This window comes from Natator depressus, chromosome 7, assembly GCF_965152275.1.
Source record: "Natator depressus isolate rNatDep1 chromosome 7, rNatDep2.hap1, whole genome shotgun sequence".
In the NCBI taxonomy this organism is placed as follows: Eukaryota; Metazoa; Chordata; order Testudines; family Cheloniidae; genus Natator; species Natator depressus.
Window position 1 is genome coordinate 122,242,173 of NC_134240.1, and position 14,715 is coordinate 122,256,887.

At 59.3% G+C, this 14,715-nt stretch overlaps 1 protein-coding gene across 2 annotated transcripts in view; it reads right to left on the reverse strand.

Moving 5' to 3' along the window:
* Window positions 1–9,766: 9,766 nt before the first annotated feature.
* The window catches only part of LDB1 (LIM domain binding 1), a 50,074-nt gene continuing 45,125 nt past the window's right edge, over window positions 9,767–14,715 (reverse strand). For both annotated transcript variants that reach the window (XM_074959513.1, XM_074959511.1), the window contains exon 11: window positions 9,767–10,923. In XM_074959513.1, the coding sequence (XP_074815614.1) occupies window positions 10,693–10,923 (231 nt within the window). In that variant the 3' untranslated portion in view covers window positions 9,767–10,692. The remainder of the gene's footprint in view (window positions 10,924–14,715) is intronic.

Here is a 14,715-nt window from a genome sequence, read left to right on the forward strand (position 1 = left end):
CCAGGTAATCGCTCTGGTGAGGGGCTTCCTGCTTTCCAAGAGAACCTGCTGTCCCTGGCTAGAGCAGGTCTGCTCCTCTGGGTTCAGCCACACCGCAGCCAAGCCGTGAGGTGAAGAGAGGGAAGGTTTGGGTGCAGGTACCGACTGTTGTCCTGCGAGAGCAGGTCCAGGCGGCTGGGCAGTGGCCATGGGGCAGTGGCCAGGTCCATGAGTGTGCCGAACCAGTGCTGGCGAGGCCACGCTGGAGTGATCATAATGACTCGCGTCTTGTCCCTTTTGATTTTCCATAAGACCCTGCAGATCAGCAGAATCGGTGGGAATGCGTACATCAGATCCTCCGCCCATGACAGGAGAAAGGCACCTGAGAGGGTGCCCCTGCTGAGGCTTCGGAGACAGCAGAACTGATGACACTACCTGATCTGTCTGGTGGCGAACAGGTCCACTCGGGAGCCCCCCACCTCTGGAAGAGCATCCGGGCAACCTGGTACTAGGCAGCGCCCTCCAAGTGGAGCGACCACTCGTGGTGAGAGGAAAAGGACCTGCTGAGACGATCCGCCCACGTGTTCCAGACACCGGGGAGATGCAAAGCTTCCAAGTGGATCGCGTGCTGGGTGCAAAAGTCCCACAGGCGTAGGGCCTCCTGGCAGAGAGGCAACGAGCACGCTTGCCCCGACCTGTTGACATAGAACATCGAGGCCACGCTGTCCGTCAACACCTGCACTACCCGACCGGACAGCTGGGGAAGGAAGAACTGCAAGCTAGGCGGATGGCCCTGAGCTTCCTGACGTTTATATGTAACACCAACTCCTCTGGAGACCATGTCCCCTGGGTCCACAGCATACCGAGATGTGCTTCCCAACCGAGGTCGGAGGCATCCGATATCAGGGAGACCATGAGCTATGGACTCTGGAATGGCACTCCTTCCGGCACCAACCTTGGGTCGGTCTACCGCTGCAGAGAGGGAAGTACCTTCGGCGGGATCGTGATGACCATTTCCAGGTGATCCCTGGAAGGGGAATAGACTGTGGCTAGCCACAGCTGAAGGGGCCGCAGTCAGAGCCTTGCATGACAGATGACCTAAGTGCACACTGCCATGCGACCCAATAGTCTGAGGCAGACCCAGGCCGCGGTGAACGGGTGGGCTGAGATGCTGGCAATGCGATCTGACATCGTCCCGAACCTGGCCTGTGGCAGAAACGCCCTGGCTCAGGTAGAGTCAAGTACCGCTCCAATAAACTCTGTCCTTTGGATCGGGATTAACGTTGATTTTTGCTCATTTATCAACTGCCCCAGGGTGTGGCATGTGGTCTGCAGCACGGTGATGCTGCGCTGAACCTGGGCCCTGGAGAGGCCCTTGATGAGCCAGTCATTGAGGTGCGGGGAAATCTGGATACCCCGCTGTCTGAGGTAAGCCACCACCACTGACATGCACTTGGCGAACACCCTCGGCGCTGTTGCTAGGCCGAACGGGAGCTCTGCAAACTGGTAGTGGAAGGTCCCCACCGTGAAGCGCAGAAAATGTCTGTGTCCGTGGAATATCAATATGTGAAAGTATGCATCCTTCAAATCGAGGGTGGCATACCAGTCTCCCGGATCCAGGGAAAGGATGATGGAGGCCAGGGAAACCATGTGAAACTTCAGCTTCTTGAAGTATTTGTTGAGGCCTCGCAGGTCTAGGATGGGCCACAGACCCCCCTTGGTCTTTGGGATTAAAAAATAGCAGGAGTAAAGCCCCTTGCACCTTAAATACAGTGGGACTCCTTCCCCGGCTCCCACCTGCAGAAGGCTTTGCACCTCCTGAGTGAGCAGATGCTCGTGAGAAGGGTCCCTGAAGACGGATGGGGAGAGGGGGTAGAAATAAACTGGAGGGTATGCCCCCCTGCTACTGTGCTGAGGACCCATCGGTCCAATGTTATAGAGGCCCAGGCAGGCAGGAAGGGGGACAGGTGGTTGGAGAACAACAGGGGAGCAGGATACAGGCTAGAAGGTCGCCCTCGATTGCACCCTCAAAATGCCTGCTTCCCACCCTGTTGGCTATAGGTGGAGCTCAAACGAGCAGCGGATGCTGGCTGCCCTGACCTTGCCGGCACTTATACCCCTTGCCCTTCTTACAGTAGGGTTGCAACCGACGTTGGCTACCAAACTTCTGGCTCTATTGCGGCTTGAACTGCTTCCTAGCCGGCCCTGGGGTGTGCAGGCCCAGGGTGTGCAGGTCTTTCCGACCATGCCGTTTTGTGTCTGTTTGCTCAGAGAACAGTGCCAGGCCGTTGAAGGGGAGGTGGATCGACGGCTGAACCTCCGTTGAAAGGCCTGACGATGGCCTCCGTTGAAAGGCCCGACAACCAGGATGCCCGCCTCATGGAGATGGCCAAGGCCAGGGCTCGGGCCGCAGAGTCTGCTGCATCCGAGGCCGCTGGGAGGGCTGCCCTGACCACCGCTCTGCCCTCCTCGAGGATGGCCAGGAATTCCTTCCTGGGCTCCTCTGGCAGCAAGTCCCAGAACTTGGCCATGGACTGCCAGAGTTAAAGTCAGAGCGGCCCAGCAAGGCCTGATGGTTGACCACTTGCAGTTGGAGTCTGGAAGTTGGATAAACTTTTCTTCCAAAAAGATCGAGCTTCTTTGCCTCTTTGTTTTTGGGTGTCGCACCTGGTTGGCCCTGCCTGTCGCGCTCCTTGACTGCGGACACCACTAGAGAGCTTGGGGCAGGACGCATGTGCAAATATTGGTACCCCTTAGTGGAGTACTGTGTCCAGTTTTGGGCCCCACACTACAAGAAGGATGTGGAAAAATTGGAAAACGTCCAGCGGAGGGCAACAAAAATGATTAGGGGGCTGGAGCACATGACTTATGAGGGAACTGGGATTGTTTAGTCTGCGGAAGAGAAGAATGAGGGGGGATTTGATAGCTGCTTTCAACTACCTGAAAGGGGGTTCCAAAGAGGATGGATCTAGACTGTTCTCAGTGGTAGCAGATGACAGAACAAGGAGTAATGGTCTCAAGTTGCAGTGGAGGAGGTCTAGGTTGGATATTAGGAAAAACTTTTTCACTAGGAGGGTGGTGAAGCACTGGAATGCGTTACCTAGGGAGGTGGTGGAATCTCCTTCCTTAGAAGTTTTTAAGGTCAGGCTTGACAAAGCCCTGGCTGGGATGATTTAGTTGGCAATTGGTCCTGCTTTGAGCAGGGGGTGGGACTAGATGACCTCCTGAGGTCCCTTCCAACCCTGATATTCTATGATTCTATGACATGGTATTTACACTCTGCCCGCTTGGAGTTGGGGGGCAGCGATGAAGGCGTCTGCCACAGGGTTTTTCTGATCTTTGCCACCCCTTTGTGTACTGGCAATGCCACCCTGGCTGGGCGGCCGAGCTTAAAACATCAAAGAGGGAGTCCAGGGGCTCCACCAACTCCTTGGCCTCCAGCCCCCGGTTTGAGGCGACCCTCTGTGAGCCTTGGCAGCATCCTGGGGGACCGGAGGAGAGGACCCCGTTATCACCTCATCAGGTGAAGATGATGATGAGGTGGATATCAACGGGTCTGTCACCTCTGCAGCCTCCGCTGTGGTAGCCTCAGCTGAGGCTGTGGGACCCTGAGGAGCCCGCTCTATGCCCACATCTGAGTCAGGGCGGGCAGGAGACCATCACCGACCTCTTGTCTGATGCTCCCGAGGCCGAATTCTGTCCCTGCTAGGGGTTCCAGAGATGCCATGGGGCCGGCCACTGGCCCTGAGACCATGCTACTCCCGGTGGTCCTGCGGGTAACACTGGGGCCCCCAATGGGTGGCCCTGGCCCATGGGCAGGCTCTGTTCCTCACTGGCGGAGCCTGAGGAGGGGGATACATGTCTGGGGGACCTGGCCAGTGCTGAGGCCATCTGCCCACCCCGGTCCCGTCGGTGCCGACCCCGGACCTCCACTGAGGATCTGAGCAAGGGTGACGACTCTCGATGCTGCAGTCCCGGTGACCGACAGCGGCATTCGGCAGATCGGCGACGGTAACCCCACAATCTATGCCTGCCGCATAATGGGCAGCGCTACTCCATTGAGCGGGAGCAAGTAGACGGCCATCTTGGGGATTGATACGACGCCCGCAGCGACCCGTAACAACGCTCCGGCGACCAGCGGCGGGGCTGAGTGACTAGAACGGCTCGGGTGCTCCCTGCACCGAGGCTGTGGGGACAGGTGCCGCAGCTTCCGCAGGTCTGCGCCCACCCACTGCTGATCGCTGTCTCGCACCCGAGGACCGTTGCCTGGAGTCTCGGGACCGACGCCGGGAACTCTGGCCTGTCCAGGGTCTGGTCGCTCTGCACAGGCGAGCGCTGGCAGGACGCACCCTGAGGTGAGGAGCGGTGCCGCACTCATGGGCGCGTTGGAAGGGTCCTGAGGCAGGTTTATCCCTCGAGCAGGGCTCCTCCGTGGCCGGCGTGGGCGGTACCAGTAGGAACAGGATGGCTTTTGCGGCCTGAAAGGCCTCGAGTATGGATGGCACCGTCAGGTGTCGGGCGCTTCCCAGGGTGGTGGGCGGGTCATGGAGTGGGCTCACCCGCTCAACAGGAGCTGGGGCACCACCTCCGTCCGGAGGGGAAGAGCTGCCCCTCGCGGGTCTTTGTTCTCCTCCGGCCCTCTCCTTCCCTTTGTGGGACGTAGGAGAACGTCCCCTCCTGGCCTTTCTTTGCTTTCCGCCGGTCGCGGGGGTGGGGGGTCGATGCCGGTCCAAGGCCGGTGCTGGCTGCGTGCTCCGCACCGAGGACACAGTGCTGGGCGGGGGGAGTCTGACCTGGTCGGCCCCAGGGCGGTGCGAGGGCCGACTCCATAAGGAGCACTCGGAGACCAGTGTCCTGCTCCTTTCTGGTCCGCGGTTTGAAACTTTCACTGATGCGACTTGTCGCTAACGTGGGTTTCCCTCGAGCACTTCAAACAGCTCCTGTGGGGGTCGTCAACTGGCGTGGGCTTCTTGCAACAGTCGCAAGGTTTGAAGCCTGGGGATCAGGGCATGCCCTGTCTCTAGGCTACGTCCCTCCGGGCCTGCAAACTAACACGAAACCACACTAAGGGAACTCGAAAACTAACAACTATTAACAGCGACGTTTGCAAGGAGCAGTCGAGAGGAGGAAGCTTGCCGAGGCCTGGGGAGCGTTCCAGCACCAACGCTGGGGGTAAGAAGGAACTGAGGGAGGGGGGAGCCGGCGGTGCCCCTTACACCGGCGCATACACGCGTCACTCCAGAGGGTGCCAGAGCCAGTCCCCTATGGACACCGCTGAGGGGAAAATGCCTGGCCCTGGTGCTGCGGCGAGCACACACCTAACATGGAGTGGACATAAGCAAGCACTCGAAGAAGTGGATGTGCTGGGCCGCAGGCACTGCTAACCCTCCCAGCTCACCCAGGCCAGCGGCTCTGCAGAGGGGCTTGGGCCCCGGCTGCCCACCTGGCCCACGCCCATGGCAACCAGGCATGTGAGCCAGCAGCCGCATGGGCCAGGAGCAGGCCCAAGCCCCTCGGCGGAGCAGCCTGCCTGCCGTGCTGGCTCCTGGGTGGCTGCGTTTGCCAGCACGCACCGCAATTGCCGTTCTCAGCACAGGGCGGGTGGAAGCTGGAAACCGAGGGGAGGGGCAGCCCCCTGATCTGCTGGGAACCAGGCTGGGCAGACCCATGGCCATTTGCTCCTTCGAGGTGGGTGCGGCGCCCCCAGAGCGGAGGGGCCCTGTCACCCTCAGGGGGGCCCCGTCCCCCTCAGGGGGGCCCCGTCCCCAGGCACCCGCTCCTGCTCAGGCTAGTCTGCCCTAGTCCGCCTGCCTGGCTGCTGCTACCTCTGCTCCGGCCGGCAGCTGGGTGCATTTGACTCCACGTGCCCCACCCCATGTGCCTGGCACATCCCCTTGCCCAGCCCGATGTGCCAACCCCTGTGCCCCCCCGGCTTGCAGCAGTTCTCCCGGTGCAACCCCCCCATGGTGCTGGCTCCCCATTAGCTCTCCCTCCCCTTCCCCTTCCACCAAGGCTTCCTGCACGGGCAGGCCAGGAAGGCCCCTACCTGTAGATATGGCCCAGCCTTCACCAGCATCGGCTCTGGGGCGGTCGCAGGGCTCTCCTGCAGCCGTGCCCCCGAAGGTCAGGCTGCCAGCTGGTCCGGGTCTGGCCCCAGCTGAACTCCACGATGTGTAGCCCCTTGGTTGTGCCCGCGCATCCTGGCACCTGGCTGAGACAGGCCATGTGCCCACGGGCGAGCCGCGCAAGCCCCAAGCCAAAAACCCGCTGTTAGCTGCCCAGGGTGGGACGGCTGAGCCATCCCCTCTGCCCGGAGGTGGGGTGCCCTCCCGGCCCAAGGCACCCCGTGAGCCTACAGATGGTGGAGGGCAGCAAGTGTCACCCCTGCACCGCAGCAGGGCCTGGGCTGTGGGGCACACCAGGAGCAAGGATCGTCTGCAATCGTTGGTCTTACATAGAGACACAAACCTCAAAAAACTGCTGCCCGTAACGATGGAGCCGGCCAGGAAAGGCAAGTGAAGTAGCCACGGGCACGTGCCCACTGGCGTTCCCCGGGGGTGGGCTGGAGGATTGCAGCTCAGAGGGGGAGAGTTCCCGGTCTCTGGGGTTCACCCACCCCCCATGTTCTGCAGCTGCAGGAAGGGCCGGAGCAGCCCAGCGGAGGCAAAGGGCTGGCTCAGCACAACGGCAACACCCTGCAGCCCACGAGCCCTGACCCCCGGACCCGCCACAGCAGCTGGGCCGACGGCTCTGGGACCGACGCAGAGCCAGACCCTCGGCCCCTGGGATTTGGGTTCTCAAGGGACTATTTGTCATGCCTGCCGCTGCCAGCTGGTTCTGGCGAGGACCCTGCCTGCTACTTAGGGCTCAAGCAGCTGGGGCCAGACCCGGACCAGCTGGCAGCCTGACCGGTAGCCATAAGGGGATGTGAACCTCAGCCCCAGGGAGGTTCGGCTGGGGCCAGACTGGGAACCTCAGCCCCCGGGAGGCCGGTGTCTCACTCAGGCCAGACCGGGATGCTGCAGCACAGCTGTGTCGCTCAAGGGGTGCTGGGCTGTGATCCCTGACTAGCACGGCCGGGCAGGCGAGGCTTACACCAGCCCAGCTGGGCTTTCACTGGGGCAGCGCTGGGGGAGCTGCGGGACTAGCTGCAGCCACAGCATCCCGGTCTGGCCCGAGTGAGCTTCCCCAGCAGCCCGGGCTGAGACACCGGCCTCCCTGGGGCTGAGGGTCCCACCCCTTACGGCCACCGGTCCCCAGCGCTGTGCCTGCCCGGGCTGTGGCTGCAGGGGGAGGCTTGGGCAGAATGCGAGGCCAAGCCGCTCTTGAGGCACAAGCTGGAGCGATGTCCCTCCCGCAGCCAGACGCCAGCAGCTTGGCGAGTCTCCGGTGAACGCGGGCGGCCCAGCCCTTCTCCAAGCTGCGGTCCCTCCAGCCCCCAGCGCCCCCAGAGCTGGGGGAATCCCAGCAGACGGTCCCCCTCAGGGAAATGGGGTCGAGCTGGTGCAGAGCAGTGGGGCCTGGCTGCAGCCCCTCGGTCACTGCTTCGGGGGGCTAAGCACAGCAGGAGAGCGCTCCAGGGCGATGGGGCCATATGGAGGGGATGGATGGCAGTAGAAGGCGCCAGGCAATGCATTTCGGGGTGCTCCCTGGCTGGGTGAACAGGAACCAGAGAGGAAAACCCTACTTCTTAATCCAGCGTGTGGGGCCAGGCCCTGAGCTGGAGTCAAGGTGCAAACAGGGCTGATGTCAAAGAACCTGCAGCAGCCGAGGCCGGGACGTCTGGCTACTGCTCAGCAGTGCTGGGAGCAGGGTAACCCCGATAAGTGGGGCTGTGCCAGCAGGGGCACAAACAGGACACGGCTCTGGGTCGGCGGGGGTCACCTGCCTCCGGCCCTGAGCAGCTTTCGGAAAGAACAGCCCAGGAGAGCGTCAAACCAAAAAGTCATTTTTATTGGTACCGTACATGACCCCAGATTGGCACAAACGAGGCCAACCCTCCCCCCCAAAAGAGGCGGCATTAGAGTGCGCCGGGGATGAGGTGGGGCAGGGCAGGGGGCACATTACGGTGCCCAGGGGTGAAGCGGGGGGCACGCGTCACCATTTCATGCCAAGCCACAGTAATGGGGAGGTGACAATGGTCCCTCCAGTCACAAAAGGACCCTCCCCCCCTCCATTCAGAGTCCCCAGGCTCCTTGGACAGGCTGGTCCCCATGCTCCATCTTAGCCGAGAAGCCTGGAGAGCCATGCCCAGGGTGGGAAGGGGAGAAGGTGCCTCCCCAAGAGCGTCCAGGCCTCCTGCTCCACACACAGCCTCCTACACGAGCAACACGAACCTGCCCGGCCCCAGGGAGAGGCGCGAGCCATGCAACTCGGTGGGCAGAGCCAGGGCGGGGGACACGCTGGAAGGACACCAGGGCTGCCTGGAGTCTAAGCCAGGTGCCCCGCAGGGGGCCCAGGCTTTCCAATGACTCCCCCCAGCCAGAGCGCTTGTCTGGGCCAGCTGCCCGGGGCCCAGGATGGCGGAGGGACGGTGCTGCCCCCTGCAGGACACTTTTCCAATGCGGGGGGCGGCGCTTTCCCCTGGGCCTTGCAAGCAGGACTGATGGGGCTCCCCACTGGGCTCAGATCTGCCCGGGGCCCTCGCAGCAGGAGCCCCCGGCTCGGGACAGGGAAGGAGTCGGGCTGGGGACACGCAGAGCAGCCAGCCGGCACTGGGAGCTGGGACCCTTCTGTCCCCAGCCGCCAGTCCTAGGCCCCCCAGAGTGGGTTTGGCCGCCGGAAGGCAGGAAGTGGCCCAAGGGGGCAGGGGATGGAACCTACGCTGAGCCCCCATCCCCAGAGGGGGCCACCCGAGGGACCCACAGGGTGACCCGAGAACGGGGATGGGGGGCACTGGTGTGGGGCAGAGGCGCCCCCTGGTGGTCACTGGGAACCAAAACACTGCAGGTTCGGCAGACCGTCTCCGTCTCCCAGCCCGGAGCAGGGGCCTGACCCCAGCCTGCAGCCACCAGCTGTTGCCGGGGCACGGGGGCACCTTGGGCTGTTAGAAACCTGCTGCCCCCGCGCTCCCCCGCCCTGCCCACAGGGCACCCCTTGATGGCACCTGCTCTACCATGCTCTGTGCAACGAAGGGTGGGAGCAGAGAACACCCACCCCCACATTCCTGCCCATTTCCTACAGGCCCGCCCCCCCGCTGCCCACACCAGGTTCAACCAGCCCTGCTGGAGCTGCTCTGCCCTGGCCCCATCCCGGCTGGGCACCCAGCAATTCACCTGCCCCACCGCAGGGTCGTGGGCAGCCATCACCCCTCCCTCAGCAGAGTGCTTGCCAACCACATGGTACCGCCTGTCCCACCCCCCGCAGACGCGCCAGGCGTGAACTGGTGACGGCGCCCCCTTCCACCCGCCTGCCTGCTCGGAAGAAGCCGGGGAAGGATTTTCCTTTTAAAAATCATTATTATTCTTCTGGTTTCCCCTAACATCAAAGGAGGCAGCTGCTCTAGTGAGAACACATTGAAAGAACAGGATCATACACCGTCTACAGCGCGGAAATGTACAAGCACGAGGTACACAAACCCGAGGAGGGGGGAGTGGGGACAACAGCACACAAGATTTACATTGAGGGAGGGGTGGGGGGGCTTCCCCCCACCCCTGGAGGGATTAGAAAGGAAGTCTGCAAAGTCTCTCCTTGGTTTGAAGCTCTCTGAACTGTATATAAAACAAGACTCCCAAGAGATCTAGAAGCCTGTACAAAAATCAGGACAGGTTTGGGGGGGAGAAGGAGGGGGGACCAGGGGAAGGCGGGGGGGTTCCATTTTTTTTAAACTTACAATTTTAATATTATTTTAAAAAAAAACAGGTGGGGGCTGGAGCCCGGGGCTGCACCAGGGCCCAGGCCGATGCGCGCAGAGTGAGAGGCACGGCACAGAAGCCAGGCGTGGACTTGGGGCGCTTTCCCACTGCGGCCTCTGAGCCTCGGGCCCCTCCTCCCATTCCAGCCCCAGGTTTCAGGGGATTTTCTCCGTCGCGGGTTTCTATATACACAACGCTCCGCCTCGGCCCGCCGCGCTCTCGCTCCCGAGGGCAAAACCTCTCCCAGCCAGGCGAGCAGGGAAACGCGGCCGTGCCTGGCTGCCGCTTCCCCAGCCGCCAGACAGGGACGAGCCTCCCGAATGGCTACCTGCCCCAAAGCCCCATCAACCCACCCCGCCTACGGCATGCTTGCAGTTGCAAGGGGCCAGCTCGGAGGGGGACGGGAGAAGCAGCCGCTTCGTGGGTTGTGGGGCTGGAGCGACGCACTCACTTCGCTCCCCATCGCGGCAGGGCCCTGCAGATGCCCAGCCTCATTGTACCGCAGCTTGGGGAGCCCCAACCCGTGGTCCTCGGGTGCTTGCCAGCTGCTGGTTTCCCCATCAAAGGAGGGTGTCAGGTAGTAACGGGCGGGAGCCACGGAAGCAGCCCCCCCTCCCACCGGGGCCGGGCTCTCCCACTTGGCAAGGGCAGGACTGGGAACATGGGAGAGGGAATTCAGGCTCTCCCAGGGGGTGGAGTAGAGAGGGGGCCCCATGGGAAAGCAGGAGTGCAGAGAGCGGGGGCAGGGCGGTTGGCGTCTCCACACCCTGGTACCAGGCAGCGCCGATCTGCTCCCCAGTCCCTTTCCTTTGCAAACGTCCAGGTGGATGGGCCTGGCCGGCGTGGGCCGGGCGGGCCGTTACTGGGAGGCCTGCGACGTGGGGTTCTCCGACTTGCTCTCCTGGCTGGAGGGCGGCTTGCTGTTCCAGGGGCTGTTGGCGCCCAGGGCGGGCGAGTTGTTGAAGCTGTCCTCGTCGTCGATCCCGTTGGCGGCGTCGAACTGCGTGTTCTCCAGCCGGGTGATGAGCCGCTCGTCCTCATCGCCGAACTCGCCCCCCATCAGCGTGGGCTCGCCCACCACCATCACATCCTGAAAGGGGAGACGGTCCCGAAACATAATCAAGGCAGAGGCAGCCCCGGCCCCCCCTCCTCTCAACGGGACGAGGCTCTAGCCCCGAGTGCCACCTCCTTCCCAGCCACCGCTTCCCTGGGCCCCCCACAGCCCCACGCCCGACGCTGCCAACCTATTTCCAGCAGGATCCCAGCACGTTACCTGCTGGGCCGTACACAACCTCCCCCAACCCGGGTCACTGCTCGGCTGCGGGCCCCAGAGGTGGGGCTGGGATCCACATGCAGAAAAACCTGAGAGTCTCTGGATTAAGTTTAGAAGCCTGAGCAACAAGGGTGATGTCGTGGTGGGAGTCTGCTATAGACCACCGGACCAGGGGGATGAGGTGGACGAGGCTTTCTTCCGGCAAGTCGCAGAAGCTACTAGATCGCACGCCCTGGTTCTCATGGGCGACTTCAATCATCCTGATATCTGCTGGGAGAGCAATACAGCGGTGCACAGACAATCCAGGAAGGTTTTGGAAAGTGTAGGGGACAATTTCCTGGTGCAAGTGCTGGAGGAACCAACTAGGGGCAGAGCTCTTCTTGACCTGCTGCTCACAAACTGGGAAGAATTAGTAGGGGAAGCAAAAGTGGATGGGAACCTGGGAGCAGTGACCATGAGATGGTCGAGTTCAGGATCCTGACACAAGGAAGAAAGGAAAGCAGCAGAATACGGACCCTGGACTTCAGAAAAGCAGACTTTGACTCCCTCAGGGAACTGATGGGCAAGATCCCCTGGGAGAATAACATGAGGGGGAAAGGAGTCCAGGAGAGCTGGCTGTATTTTAAAGAATCCTTATTGAGGTTACAGGGACAAACCATCCCGATGTGTAGAAGGAATAGTAAATATGGCAGGCGACCAGCTTGGCTTAACAGTGAAATCCTTGCTGATCTTAAACACAAAAAAGAGGCTTACAAGAAGTGGAAGATTGGACAAATGACCAGGGATGAGTATATACATATTGCTCGGGCACGTAGGAATGGAATCAGGAAGGCTAAATCACACCTGGAGTTGCAGCTAGCGAGGGATGTTAAGAGTAACAAGAAGGGTTTCTTCAGGTATGTTAGCAATAAGAAGAAAGCCAAGAAAAGTGTGGGCCCCTTACTAAATGAGGGAGGCAACCTAGTGACAGAGGATGTGGAAAAAGCTAACGTACTCAATGCTTTTTTTGCCTCTGTCTTCACGAACAAGGTCAGCTCCCAGACGGCTGCACTGGGCAGCACAGCACGGGGAGGAGGTGACCAGCCCTCTGTGGAGAAAGAAGTGGTTCAGAACTATTTAGAAAAGCTGGATGAGCACAAGTCCATGGGGCCGGATGCACTGCATCCGAGGGTGCTAAAGGAGTTGGCGGATGTGATTGCAGAGCCATTGGCCATTATCTTTGAAAACTCATGGCGATCGGGGGAGGTCCCAGATGACTGGAAAAAGGCTAATGTAGTGCCCATCTTTAAAAAAGGGAAGGAGGAGGATCCTGGGAACTACAGGCCAGTCAGCCTCACCTCAGTCCCTGGAAAAATCATGGAGCAGGTCCTCAAGGAATCAATTCTGAAGCACTTAGACGAGAGGAAAGTGATCAGGAATAGTCAGCATGGATTCACCAAGGGAAAGTCATGCCTGACTAATCTAATTGCCTTCTATGATGAGATAACTGGTTCTGTGAATGAAGGGAAAGCAGTGGATGTGTTATTCCTCGACTTTAGCAAAGCTTTTGACACGGTCTCCCACAGTATTCTTGCCAGCAAGTTAAAGAAGTATGGGCTGGATGGATGCACTACAAGGTGGGTAGAAAGTTGGCTAGATTGTCGGGCTCAACGGGTAGTGATCAATGGCTCCATGTCTAGTTGGCAGCCGGTATCAAGTGGAGTGCCCCAAGGGTCAGTCCTGGGGCCGTTTTTGTTCAATATCTTCATTAATGACCTGGAGAATGGTGTGCATTGCACCCTCAGCAAGTTTGTGGATGACACTGAACTGGGAGGAGAGGTAGATACGCTGGAGGGTAGGGATAGGATACAGAGGGACCTAGACAAATTGGAGGATTGGGCCAAAAGAAATCTGATGAGGTTCAACAAGGACAAGTGCAGAGTCCTGCACTTAGGACGGAAAAATTCAATGCACCGCTAGAGACTAGGGACCGAATGGCTCGGCAGCAGTTCTGCAGAAAAGGACCTAGGGGTTACAGTGGACGAGAAGTTGGATATGAGTCAACAGTGTGCCCTTGTTGCCAAGAAGGCCAATGGCATTTTGGGATGTATAAGTAGGGGCATTGCCAGCAGATCGAGGGACGTGATCGTTCCCCTCTATTCGACATTGGTGAGGCCTCATCTGGAGTACTGTGTCCAGTTTTGGGCCCCACACTACAAGAAGGATGTGGAAAAACTGGAAAGCGTCCAGCGGAGGGCAAAAAAATGATTAGGGGCCTGGAACACATGATTTATCAGGAGCGGCTGAGGGAACTGGGATTGTTTTTTTGCCTCTGTTTTCACTAACAAGGTCAGCTCCCAGACTGCTGCGCTGGGCATCACAGAATGGGGAAGAGATGGCCAGCCCTCTGTGGAGATAGAGGTGGTTAGGGACTATTTAGAAAAGCTGGACGTGCACAAGTCCATGGGGCCGGACGAGTTACATCCGAGAGTGCTGAAGGAATTGGCGGCTGTGATTGCAGAGCCCTTGGCCATTATCTTTGAAAACTCGTGGCGAACGGGGGAAGTCCCGGATGACTGGAAAAAGGCTAATGTAGTGCCAATCTTTAAAAAAGGGAAGAAGGAGGATCCTGGGAACTACAGGCCAGTCAGCCTCACCTCAGTCCCTGGAAAAATCATGGAGCAGGTCCTCAAAGAATCAATCCTGAAGCACTTACATGAGAGGAAAGTGATCAGGAACAGTCAGCATGGATTCACCAAGGGAAGGTCATGCCTGACTAATCTAATCGCCTTTTATGATGAGATTACTGGTTCTGTGGATGAAGGGAAAGCAGTGGATGTATTGTTTCTTGACTTTAGCAAAGCTTTTGACACGGTCTCCCACAGTATTCTTGTCAGCAAGTTAAAGAAGTATGGGCTGGATGAATGCACTATAAGGTGGGTAGAAAGCTGGCTAGATTGTCGGGCTCAACGGGTAGTGATCAATGGCTCCATGTCTAGTTGGCAGCCGGTGTCAAGTGGAGTGCCCCAGGGGTCGGTCCTGGGGCCTGTTTTGTTCAATATCTTCATAAATGATCTGGAGGATGGTGTGGATTGCACTCTCAGCAAATTTGCAGATGATACTAAACTGGGAGGAGTGGTAGATACGCTGGAGGGGAGGGATAGGATACAGAAGGACCTAGACAAATTGGAGGATTGGGCCAAAAGAAATCTGATGAGGTTCAATAAGGATAAGTGCAGGGTCCTGCACTTAGGATGGAAGAATCCAATGCACCGCTACAGACTAGGGACTGAATGGCTAGGCAGCAGTTCTGCGGAAAAGGACCTAGGGGTGACAGTGGACGAGAAGCTGGATATGAGTCAACAGTGTGCCCTTGTTGCCAAGAAGGCCAATGGCATTTTGGGATGTATAAGTAGGGGCATAGCGAGCAGATCGAGGGATGTGATCGTTCCCCTCTATTCGACACTGGTGAGGCCTCATCTGGAGTACTGTGTCCAGTTTTGGGCCCCACACTACAAGAAGGATGTGGATAAATTGGAGAGAGTCCAGCGAAGGGCAACAAAAATGATTAGGGGTCTAGAGCACATGACTTATGAAGAGAGGCTGAGGGAGCTGGGATTGTTTAGTCTG